This window comes from Natrix helvetica, assembly GCF_964273705.1.
Source record: "Natrix helvetica genome assembly, chromosome: 1".
NCBI classification, from domain to species: domain Eukaryota; kingdom Metazoa; phylum Chordata; class Lepidosauria; order Squamata; family Natricidae; genus Natrix; species Natrix helvetica.
The window spans coordinates 22,646,394-22,659,596 of record NC_138548.1 but is presented as its reverse complement, the minus strand read 5'-3'; the positions used below and the strand labels follow the sequence as shown (position 1 = coordinate 22,659,596).

General features: G+C 41.1%; 1 protein-coding gene and 1 long non-coding RNA gene across 3 annotated transcripts in view; both read right to left on the bottom strand.

The window, feature by feature from the left end:
* Window positions 1-13,203, bottom strand: part of LOC309383025 — a 904,876-nt gene that overhangs the window by 115,255 nt on the left and 776,418 nt on the right. The window lies entirely within an intron of this gene.
* Window positions 7,609-13,203, bottom strand: part of LRFN5 (leucine rich repeat and fibronectin type III domain containing 5) — a 142,751-nt gene continuing 137,156 nt past the window's right edge. For both annotated transcript variants that reach the window (XM_081935106.1, XM_081935105.1), the window contains exon 4: window positions 7,609-8,168. In XM_081935106.1, the coding sequence (XP_081791232.1) occupies window positions 8,156-8,168 (13 nt within the window). In that variant the 3' untranslated portion in view covers window positions 7,609-8,155. The remainder of the gene's footprint in view (window positions 8,169-13,203) is intronic.

Below are 13,203 nucleotides of genomic sequence, written 5' to 3'. Positions count from 1 at the left end.
TATCTGTTTGCTTTTCCTGTCCCTTCTGCTTTTCTGGAGCTTTAAAATATCACTGGAGGAAAATGAGGAAGTGAGAAAACAAATGCATGGGGATGCTGTCCTAAAGAGTGGTGGAATTAAACTCCATGAGATGGAGTGACCTGGAGCAGGGGTCTCCAACCTTGGCAACTTGAAGACTTCAACTGCCAGAATTCCCCAGCCAACGCTGAAGTCCACAAGTCTTCAATTCTGGGAGTTGAAGTCCGCCAGGCTTAAAGTTGCCAAGGTCGGAGACCCCTGCTCTAAACCTCCCAAGTGACAACCCCCCTCTCCGTACATACTCACACTCATAATTGCCTCTTGCTGCATAGATCATGGTTAGAAGAACTACTAGAAATGCTAAAGAATTTTGGGAGTTGAAGTCCACAAGTCTTCAAGTTGCCAAGGTTGGAGACCCCTGATCTGGAGGACATCTGGCTGCTGAGGCTAGCATTTGAGTTTCTCATACTTCTTTGAGTAAAGTTGGCTTTACTTCATCCCTGTACATCTTGGAGCATTTGAGGTTGAAAAGCAGCAGCTTGCTTACGACTGTCCATTGAAAATTTAATGAAGGACTTTGTGGCTTATGACTGCCACTCTCAAATGTTACCCTACATCAGCTTTTATGTGTAGCTCAGGCATTTCCCACTTGCTAGCTTCTCTCTCCATCCCAGCACAACTTAGCCCATGAAGTTTGCAAAAATGTCACCTGATGAAATACATTTTAGCTTCCCCTATTTTAGAAACCTAGGGCTCCCTAGCAAGAGAGGGAGAACAGCCTCTGTGGGTCAGGGATTAGGGGCAGTGAGTTCTAGCAGGATGTCTGCCTGAGATGGGGACAAATCAATCACAGTTCTAAGCAATGCAATAGAGGCTTGGCTTCAGGGAAACGCTATCAGAGACAGACTGAAACCTGGCCAGGCTCCAGCCTAAACAGAAAGTGGCAAGAATATTTGTTCTGTATTATGAAGACGTTGCATATTATGTTTAAAAAAATCTTTCCGAGATTGCTCTGCACCAGGAAAGGTTTAGAATAGAGTTTTTTCAACCTTGGCAACTTCAGCTTCAACTCCCAGATGTCTCCAGCCACCTGGAGACTGGGGACTTCTGGGAATTAAAGTCCATACATTTGAGAAAAACCAAGTGGTTTTATGACTGAATGGAGTGTTAAAGCAGAAATCCTAAAATGTCAGTTTCGAGCCCTCCCTTTGAAGGGGCTTGTGAACCTTTAGCAGAAGGACAACTGATCTTGAGAGCCATTCTCTTCTGTAGCAAAGGATGAAGTGCTGTTGACTGTGCAAATTAAAAGAGTTCCAGAATGTCTATGGAGATTCCCAGTCTTCCAAGTTATGGTTGTCCCAAAGAGACTTTTTCAAGAGGCAACTGGACTTTCTTTGAAGATGTTTTGCTTCTAATTCAAGAAGATTCTTCTTCTCAGAGTTGAAGAAGCTTCTTGGATGAGAAGCGGAATGTCTTCAAAGAAAAGGCCACACTTGGAATACTGCATTCAGTTTTGGTCGCCACGATGTAGAAAAGATATGGAGACTCTAGAAAGAGTGCAGAGAAGAGCAACAAAGATGATTAGGGGACTGGAGACTAAAACATATGAAGAACGGTTGCAGGAACTGGGTATGTCTAGTTTAATGAAAAGAAGGACTAGGGGAGACATGATAGCAGTGTTCCAATATCTCAGGGGTTGCCACAAAGAAGAGGGAGTCAAACTATTCTCCAAGGCACCTGAGAGTAGAACAAAAAGCAATGGGTAGAAACTAATCAAGGAGAGAAGCAACTTAGAACTGAGGAGAAACTTCCTGACAGAACAATTAATCAGTGGAACAGCTTGCCTCCAGAAGTTGTGAATGCCCCAACACTGGAAGTCTTTAAGAAGAAGTTGGATAGCCATTTGTCTGAAACGGTATAGGGTTTCCTGCCTAGGCAGGGGGTTGGACTAGAAGACCTCCAAGGTGCCTTCCAACTCTGCTATTGTATTATTATTGTATTAAAAAACAAAAAAAGTTGTGTTGCCTTTTGAAAAAGCAACATTGGGAAAGAGTTCCAGAATATTTATCCTTTGTAGGCACTGCTATGACTTCTCTGAAAGTGTTAAGCAGTAGTAGGAGAGAATTGAAAGAGCTGGAGAAATACAGGTAGTCCTCCACTTACAACAATTCATTTAGTGACCATTCAATGTTGCAGCAGCACTGAAACAAGTGACTTATGTTTTTCCACACTTACCACCATTGCGGCATCCCATGGTCACATGATTGAAATTCGAACCCTTGGCTCCCATTTATGACAGTAGGAGTGTCCTGGGCTCATGTGATTACCTTTTGTGACTGTCTTACAAACAGGGTCAACGGGAAAGCCAGATTCACTTAACAACCATGTTACTAACTTAATAACCACAATGATTCACTTAATAACTGTGGCAAGAAAAGTCGTAATATGGGGTAAAATTCACTGAACAAATATTTCAGTTAGCAACAGTATTTTTGGGATCAATTGTGATCGTTAAGTGAAGGACCACCTGTAAACCTAGCTGGGGGATTCTACCCATGATTTAGCATTTCTATTAGTTCTTCTAACCATGATCTGTGCAGTGTTCAACTGGGAGGTTTAGAGCAGGAGTCTCCAACCTTGGCAACTTTAAGCCCAGCGGACTTCAATTCCCAGAATTCCCTGCAGTTGAAGTCCGCCAGGCTAAAAGTTGCCAAGGTTGGAGACCCCTGGTTTAAAGGGTCTGTGTTATTTCAGGATTCTCTTATGTCCTGCCTGCAACCATCCTTGTCTTCCAACCTGTCTGTCTCGCACGTAAACACTATGAGAAAAGAACCATCAAACCTAGGTCCTTTTAATTCTTTTGTCAAGTCTTGATAACAATCAAGCTGGACACCTCCAATTATATCGAATTTATTGGAGGGAAAAATCTAATTTGGTTTGATGTCTCAAAGGTCAGTCAATTGTTTCAGGATGAGCACCCTGGAATAATGAAGGGCAATGCTGGAACACATCAGCAGTGTCATGTACTTTTAATTAAGCAGGGGAGAGATGACAGCTGTCCATTAGAGGCCAGAGTTTAGGTAAAGACATTTTCCTGGGCTATATTCCAAGGAAGCTTTAGAAATGGTTTCAAGCATCTTAAAATTACACTTTGTTTTATTCTGATCGTCACCTCAAAGAAACAGATAGTGCTTGAATTACGACCTATTGCTCAGCTTAGTTCAAAGTTACAAAGGGTTGCTTAATACCTGATTCTGACTACTGCTCACACACAGACACACACAGACACCAGTCACATGACATTTTGGACACTTGGCAACCATCCCGCACTGGCAGCCATTTACAGTGTTCTTTTATCCCATGACTATGTTTTACAGTTTTGCCAAAAATTGGCATGAGATACTTCTGGTTTTCAGCAAAAACTGGCCCAAAGCGAAGAGTTGGCTCACTTAATAACCGCCACAAAAGTCATAGAATCTGGATGGTCACATTGGTGACTCATTTTACGATTGTTACAACCTATGACTGTAATGGGCAGGCTCACTGTAGTTGTAAGTTGAGAATTACCCGTATGCCTACTTAATTCTACAAAGGTTTGTTGTAGCTGTTGCTGGGACAATCGAAGGACAGTCAGAAGAGGGACAAAGTTATCTTCCTTGACTAGTTGATGTTGGGTCAAAGGCTCAAAAGAAAAAAAGGTCTTCTAAATCTATGACATTGATTGCATTTTGTGATAGCCAGTTCCACAAACTAATTACACAATGGAGGAATACATGTTATTCTTTCTATACAATATTCTTTTCCAGAAAACGTGGCTGTCCCAATCCCAAAATAGAATAGAATTCTTTATTGGCCAAGTGTAATTGGACACACAAGGAATTTGTCTTTGGTGGACAATGGCTGGTGCAATAGACATGACTATATACTCGTAGGTTGACCACTAATTCTACTCCTTGCCTTCCTCTCTAGCTTTCCAGGATCTTTTCCACAAACTTCTCTCTCACCATTGTTTAAATTTTCCAGTAATGCTTATGAAGACTCATGTGGAATCCAAGGGTCTTCTAAAAATACAGTTTTATATTTGTAATTTAACATTAAAATATATTTGCTTTTTAAAAAGTAAAAATGGTAGGACAAGGCAGAAAGTCTGATAGATATCTTCAGGGGTAGATTGGTGCTGATGAGTGCCACAATAGGGATTTCAATGTCACCATCTAACCTGTCACCTGCCTTTTCCTTCTCAAAATTAGCTAGTGAGGTTCCTTTGTTGTGAGCTGAACTTTCTTTCCATCTTCACACCACATGTTTCTGACAGATTATAAACAGTTCCAGATCTAAAACATGAAAGTGATTTCTCTTTGCCCTACACATTTCTCCCTGGCTGTAAAAAAAACCCAATAGTACTAATTGAGTTTAGCTTCCTTCTCATTCCTAACAACAACAAAAAAAGGCAAGTTTGTGGAACGAAAGAAGTTGTCAGAATCTTAAATCAGTAACAACTCATTAATTATTACATGAAAAAACAATTGGTTACTGCTATAAGGACCATAGGACAGAGTCCAGATTTTTCTTAGCATTATAGTTGGAATAACATAAAAGAGACTCTGGTTATTTTTCTTTGGCTAAACTTAAACTGGACTTTAATATTGTTTGTCTCCATCCTAGTGGTAGGATTCAGCCAGTTTGCACCACTTCAGGAGAACTGGTTGTTAATTTTCTGAGCAGTTTGGTGAACTGGTTGTTGGAAGAAATCATTAGGGCAGAGAAATGGTTGTTAAATTATTTGAATTCCATCACTGCTCCACCCACAAGATGAACTTGGCATTTTGGGGAAGCTATGGACCAACTCAACTTTTTTTCCCCTGAACGCCATCACTCTACTAAACAAATAATCCCCTCAACACTGTCAAACTATTCACTAAGGCTGAATTACTATTACTATAAGTCTTCTTATAGTCCTATGTTTAATTTATTTATTGTATACTTATAACATGTATATTTACTGTTCAACTATTTTAAGATGACTGTACACCGCCCCGAGTCTCTTTTGAGAGAGGGGCGGTCTAGAAATCCAATAAAGTTAAGTTAAGTTCTTATCATTCCTATTACCCATCTTCTTATACTTATGACTGCAGGACTATAACTTTGTTGCTTGTAATCTTATGATTTATATTGATACTGATTGTTTCCTGATTGCTTATTTGTATCCTATGACTATCATCAAGTATTGTACCTTATGATTCTTGATGAATGTATCTTATCTTTTTATGTACACTGAGAGCATATGCACCAAAGATAAATTCCTTATGTGTCCAATCACACTTGGCCAATAAAGAATTCTATTCTATTCTATTCTATTCTATTCTATTCTATTCTATTCTATTCTATTCTATTCTATTCTATTCTTACGAATAGTCCATTCATTTGTTGATTACAATAATCCTGACACTCATTCTCTAAATATTTCCTTTCCAGCTCAGTGGGAGTCCTTTTATTTCGTACAGAGCCTAGTTCCCAATATTAAGAAAAATCCTGCAGTTGCAGTATCCCAAAGCAATTGTGTCTATTGGTGCAGCCTCAAAATCCGACCTATATTAGGCATTTAAAGACTAAGAGAAGAAAGTGGTTGGGTTTGTTTATGCTAGGCAATGGCCTCTTGCTACTTTTTATATAGCCCCTAAGTGTTTCACTCTCAAATTGTTATTTTATCATGGATTTATTAAGTAAATTAAAGAGCATGAAAGGGCAACTGTCAAGCAAAATGCTAGTTTCTCCATGCAAGAAAATTTCAAACTGGAGTTACTTTACTCAACTTGATGTTGTTCAGACGGCTTGTGACTGTTTTCATCTTGAAGACATTCAGTGATTTGTGCCCACTGCATTCACAGTCAAGAAGGGGTTACGAAGCAGAATAAAAGGAGCATCTAATAGCCTGAGTAATCCTTGAGATTTTCAAAGGAAGGATCCCCCCCAAAAAAGATACTTCTAGTACTGAAATATATGTTTCAATCCTTAATCACCATTCATGGCAGAGAAGAGTGATCTTCAAACTGGGACAACCACTTAACAAGACTTGCTGCATGCTAAACCGACCATGACCTCTGCAGACCCCAAACTTTCAGCAAAATTCAGTACCTTACCACCACCATCATTTCAGATTTTGATTTGGGATTGTCTCCGTTCCTGTGCAAAGAAACATGAATTTTAGCATGATCCTGTGAAGCAAGTTGCATACTTGCCTCGCTCATGGATTTCCAGAGGTATGTGGATGGTTATGTTCTGACCTAGGCTTCCCCCAAAAGAATGAAGCAGATTCCTGATCTCAACAAAACCCCTTTTATTAAACAAATGTGAATTCCTCTCATTCACATTCAGCAAAGGCCTGGTAAACAGTCTTTCAAAGGTGAATTTATGACCACAGACGTTATCTAGCTTGGGAAGCTGCCATGTAAATATTTTCCAGACGCAGTGCTGTGCAAGGAACGACTTGGCACAGAGTCTCTGAGATTCACTAACAGATCTTCACACTCTTGAAACGAACGAATGAATGAATGAACAAATTGTTTCCTACAAAAGCTCACTCCTCTTTCGCTCCTCTTTTATTTCTTATGGGAGGGGCCATTCACCATCCACCTGTGGCTTTACTCCCAAGTTGACCCTGATTTCTCAGCTGTTCTTTTCTTCTGGCAGCTCTGCACATGCGCACACTGGGAACAGGCTCCAGCTGTTCCTCTGCCTCACTGCTGTCTAGCTCTGAAGGCAGCTAAGAACTGCCAGCTGGCCTTGGCCCCATCTCTGCTTCCCATGCAGAGCCCTCATCCGAGCCTTCCACAGCCTCCAGGGCTGGCCAATGCTCCTCCCTAACCTCCTCACTGTCTGACTCTGGGGCCAGTTCCACTGGCTGCTAGCGGGCCACAATAGTCTATTGTAAAATAGAGAAAGGAGTCTTCATCTATGTTTTTGAACACTGTGGTTTTAAATTTCATAGCCCTACTGGAAAGGGACATTCAAGCCCCAGAGATCAAAGTATTTGTTTTAATAAAGGTCACATATCAAAATCTTCAAAGGATAAAATAGTCGTGGTAGAACACAGTGTTTCATAAATTGTTGGATAATGGATGGATTTAAAAGACAGGTAATTTTTGCTCAGTTTTGGTCTCGGTAGATACATAGATGACCTGGAACGTCCTATCAGCCTCATGGAGAAAGTCGATCCTTTAAAGCCTCAAGCTATATCCAAGTGATCTAACCTATGCAGGAAAGAGTGAAGTCCCTGGCACTATTAAAGGTAAAGGTTCCCCTCGCATATATGTGCTACTTCCTGACTCTAGGGGGCAGTGCTCATCTCCATTTCAAAGCCAAAAAGCCAGCGCTGTCCGAAGATGTCTCGGTGGTCATGTGGCCGGCATGACTACACATCGAAGGTGCACGGGACGCTGTTATGCCTTCCCACCAAAGGTGGTTCCTATTTTTCTACTTGCATTTTTAGGTGCTGTCGAACTGCTAGGTTGGCCAAAGCTGGGACAAATAACAGGAGCTCACTTTGTTATGCACCGCTAGGAATTCGAACCACCTTTCTGGTTGACAAGCTCAGCATCTTAGCCACTGAGCCACCGCTTTTTCTGGAATCCAGTTCTTTTTATGAACAAATCACTATGCAAATGTTCATATTAAAACATTTATTTTGAGGGGGTGGTGTGACATAATGGATCATTTTACAGTCTGTGAACTCAACCGTCACCACCAGAAACCACAAATATGAAGAACAGAGGTCAAGGGTTCCGCTCAGTTCTCTCTCTCTCTCTCTCTGTTATTTACCCGACTCCCTCCCCGCCCCCAAAAAGTCCTGAAGGCCAGAAAAAGACACTTGCTGGCAGGATTTGGGTGGAGAAAAGAAAAGAGGAAAAGGGGGTAAAGGGATTCCACAAAGAAAAATGGGGAAGACCATGTCTCCAGCATCTCTGGTCTCTGGATTCTCGAAGCAGGCCTGAGGCACCAGGTGTGAAGTTCCTGCTGGTGGAGCAAAATTTGGCCCTATCAATCTTCGGTGAGTTGAAATCGAATGGATTTTTGTCGCGTGCATACATTAGTGGCCACGTTTTCAGGAGGCTGAGGAGGCAGGCAAGCACTCTTCAGGCTACTGCCAGCTTCTGTGTGGTAGAAACAGAAACAGAGAGAACTATAAGGAGATAAAATGTCTGACGCAGCTCAGCCATCAAACTTGCAAAATTTATCAAGGCTTTGGCCCTCCTAGAGTGGCTGTAATTCAACCAGAACAGATCAGAACAGGAATTTTGGAGTGTATGGAACAAGGAAGGAAGACATGTTGCCTTTTTTTTAAATCAGCACATCCCCTTCTCCCCTTGTGAATGAGATGGAAACCAGAGCGATTTAAGACTTCTTTAACACTACTCATTGCTGAATTATACGTACTACCATAAGTAGTAGGGACCACATAGATGACATTGAAAATGAATTAAACCAATTGTGGCAGTGGAAGCGAAACTTATTTATAGCAACTGAGAAACGTGTGTACACTAGATCTGGCTGAACACCAAATAAGTAAACAGGATCAACCCAACTGAAAATTAGTGTGAAGCAACTGAAAGTGAGCAAAATGGTCCAATGTTATATCCCCATTGGACCACAGACTATCAAGCTAAAGAGAGGGAGAATAGGAAGAGGACTGATTAAGCCCACTTTTTAATTACAGAGAGCAATTCATCCAACAATACAACCAGGAATGATAACATGGGGACATGGCACTACTACTCATAGTACCTGCTACCCTGTTTTCCCGAAAATAAGACCTGCCTAGATAATAAGCCCAATCGGGCTTTTGTGCACATGCGCTAAAATAAGCCCTCCCCAAAAATATTGCAACACAGCAGCAGCCATGAGGTGACTACGCTCACCTCCTGGACCTCAAAAATAATAGGACCTCCCCGAAAATAAAGCCAAGCGTTTATTTCAGGGGTCAAAAGAAAATAAGATCCTGGTTTATTTTTGGGGAAACACAGTAATATCCTGCTCTCCTTATAGCATCTGATAAGTACCTCAATTTTGGCTTGCCTCATCTGCCAAAGGCAGAATATACCAACCAAATCTTCCCCACAAAGTTGCAATAATTTCCATCACAAAATTCTACCACCCTATGATTATCCTAATTGCTTAAAATCTGGTCAGTATTGTGGAGGCAAATGTCAACTAATTGCATTTGAAAACAGTACAGGCAAAACAGCAATAGTCGCTTTCCCCCAAAATTGAATAAAACTCCTGCAGGTTTCCTCACATCTACTGAAAAACATTTTTCCTTTCCTCATTTGAGCCAATGAGACAGGAATTTCACTGCAGATTACACCTCAGGTTGAAGTGGCAGCTTCCGTTTTGTCACACAGGGAAACGGGCTATTTCCTGAAGCACCAAATCATGACTGGGATTCAACTCTATAGTTAGTGCACACCTTGACTAATAGATTCGGGTGCCTTGCTGTGAAACAACAAGGGTAAAGAGAAGGCTGTGCTGAATGTGAGGATTAGAAGAAAATGCAAAAAGTGATTCCATAACATTCTGGGTTTTTGTGTTTTTAAACACAAAGGTGTAACTCAAGAATAATCAGCTTGGCAAAAGACACTCCAATGAGCAATTAATCTGAATTCATGGCTTGCTAAACTCAATCATGCTGGGAAACATTTATGTACAGAGCAAAAGGGAGGTTGCATTAATGTAAAGAAATTCCTTTTGTTCTCAACGGATACCTGCTCTTTTGAGTATTAATTTAGGGAAATGCATGTATATCTTAAGAGAGCCAGTTCGGTGTAGTGGTTAATTCATCAGTCTAGAAACAGGGAGACCATGAGTTCTAGTCCTGCCTTAGGCACAAAGCCAATTGGGTGATGTTGGGTCAGTCATTTTCTCTCAGCCCTAGGAAGGAGGAAATGCCAAATTGCTTCTGAAAACCTTTGCCAGGGAAACATCAGGGACTGGTAAAGAAGTTACCAAGAATAGGATATGATGGAACAGAAGGGAGGGAAAAATGCATGTTGTGTTTGGCAATCAGGAAAAACTAAAGTCTCTGCTGTTGTATTTCTAATCAGTCTCTCTGCGGGAGCTGGGGCTGGAACTGAAGCAAACAACCTTTTCCATGACTAGTTTCTCAGGATGACTCCTTTGGAGAACCTCAATACATACGCTAAACCCATTTATTCCAGCATGCCCTTGAATCATCACAAGTACTCTTCAACATCTTCATCAATGATTTGGATGAGGGAATAAATGGGGAACTCATCAAATTTGCAGATGACACCAAGCTGGCAGGAATAGCCAACACTCCAGAAGATAGGCTTAAGATACAGAAGGATCTTGACAAACTTGAACATTGGGCACTATCTAATAAAATGAAATTCAATGGTGAAAAGAGTAAGGTTCTACATTTAGGCAACAAAAATGGAATGCACAGGTACAGTATAGGTGATACCTTGCTCAGTAGTAGTAACTGTGAAAGGGATCTTGGAGTCCTAGTGGACAACCAGTGTGCAGCAGCTGCCAAAAAAGCCAACGCAGTCCTAGGCTGCATCAACAGAGGGATAGAATCAAGATCACGTGACGTGTTAATACCACTTTATAATGCCTTGGTAAGGCCACACTTGGAATACTGCATTCAGTTCTGGTCGCCACGATGTAAAAAAGATGTGGAGACTCTAGAAAGAGTGCAGAGAAGAGCAACAAAGATGATTAGGGGACTGGAGACTAAAACATATGAAGAACGGTTGCAGGAACTGGGTATGTTTAGCTTAAGAGAAAGAAGGACTAGGGGAGACATGATAGCAGTGTTCCAATATCTCAGGGGTTGCCACAAAGAAGAGGGAGTCAAACTATTCTCCAAGGCACCTGAAGGTAGAACAAGAAGCAATGGGTGGAAACTAATCAAGGAGAGAAGCAACTTAGAACTGAGGAGAAATTTCCTGACAGTGAGAACAATTAATCAGTGGAACAGCTTGCCTCCAGAAGTTGTGAATGCCCCAACACTGGAAGTCTTTAAGAAGATGTTGGATAGCTATTTGTCTGAAACGGTATAGGGTTTCCTGCCTTCCTCCTCTACTATTGTATTGTATTGTATTAAGTTGACAGAACACCATTAGAATATTATCATTCCTGCTCAAAGTTGTGGCTAAGAGGGCTTTTGACACGATTTTGGGTTATGCTCCAATTTTACCTATTCCTTGACTGAGAGGCTCTACTCACCATCACTCATCCCCTATTCAGATTTCAAATGGACTACGGTAATGCGCTCTATATGGGGCTATCCTTAAATAGGATCTGGAAGTTTCAGTTGGTACAAAATGCAGCATCGCAGGCAGTTCTTATGTCCCTACAATGGCAAGCATTCCTCTGTGAGCTGCATTGACTGCCAGTTTGCTTGAGTCCAACTCAAGGGATTGGTTACAACTTTTAAAACACTTCGTGGCATAGGGACAGGTTATTTGACCACCTCCACCCAATTACAACTGCCTTTCCCAACACATCTGACTAAAGAGAAACCATCCACAAGAGTTTTATTTGGTGGGACTCAGGAAACAGGCCATTTCTGTTGTGGCGCCTCCCCTGTGGAACATCGTTTCACCCGGACGAGTTTAGCCCCATCCTTCACACTCTTCTAGAAGTCATGGCTGTGCCAGGAGGCCTGGGGATCTCAAAGAAAAGAGAAATGATGAGATGGCTGCATTGTTTTTAAAACCAATTCTCTCCACTGTCTTGTTATTAATAGGAGATCATTGAGATCTTTTTTTTTAAAAAAAATAACATTAGGGTTTTATTGTTTTTATTGTAAGCCACTTGGAGACACTATATTTTGAGATGGGTGGCTATAACATGTGATGGATGGATGGATGGATGTAGATAGATGATAAGTAGATAGATGGTAGGTAGTAGGTAGGTGATACAGATACAGATAAGAGATATAGAGATGATAGAGATGACAGATTTGACAGAGATGACAGATAGACCGAAGATTTTATCATAGTCAGATCACTTTCTGATTTAGAGATGCTTCTCTTTCTTCTTCTATAAAGGCTGAGAAAGGTTAATGGATTTCAAAGGTTTCTCACAGACTCTGGAGAAATGTTCAGCTCTTACGATTTGAAGTCCAGACTGCCGTGTGAAATAACAGGCACATTTGCCAAAACTGCATCCAAGTACCCTATGCCTGTATACAGAGTTATGCAACTCCTTGGTATATTCTTCAGCAAAAGGTAATGAAGGAACAGCCAGAAATAATAATGCAATAATAAAAGACCTACTCTCTAATTCTGCATAATTCTCCAGGTTGCCTTCCATCCGTTTTAAGCTACAGTGCAAACTGCAATTCAGTCTGAATAGCCAGGCATGCTATGTTATAGCTATAGATGCACTACAAATCTCCAAACTGCATTAATACACATTATGTGGGTCTTCCTATAGGAAGAAAATGGAAGTCCAAAATACTGTAGAAAGATAATTAATGTGGATTAAAAAATAGATACCATATTACATCAACTGCTTCCTGTATTCAGTACGATCAGCCAGTAATGGTTATGGAACTAATTTAGGGTTCCAGATTTCCTTTCTTTTACCTTGTGTCATGATGGTGTACATGGACACCAGTATTTGACACTCTGATGTCTTGTTCTCAATAAACATTGCCAAGTTTGGAGACCCCTGATATAGACTATATTAGCAGAATCTTGCAAATCCATCTGTGTTTTCTTTCCTTGCCTTTTATATTCCAATGAGATAGAAAGGAGACAGCTGGAGGCTCATTCCACTATTACCTCCTTTCCAAGAACCTTTTCATTTTATAATGTTTTCACTTCTGAATATTTCCTTCAAGGCCATTTCTATATCTCTCAATGGTCTTCAATGTAAGAGGCCGTATGTCTTTCAAAACAAGGCCCTGGAGACATGAGTAGACTCTAGTTTTTTGTGCTCTGCTTTTGATCTTCCCACTAGAAAATGCTTGTTGACTATACAAGCAGGATTCTAGATTGACAAGAGTGGCCCAACATCTAGGGCAGGGGTGTCAAACTTGGAGCCGATACATCATGTGCTGGCCCCGCCCCCACCCAGTTTAGCGAAAGGGAAAAGAGTCCCGATACGTCACGTGATGACGACTTGACAACACAAGTTTGACACCCCTGATCTAGGGTG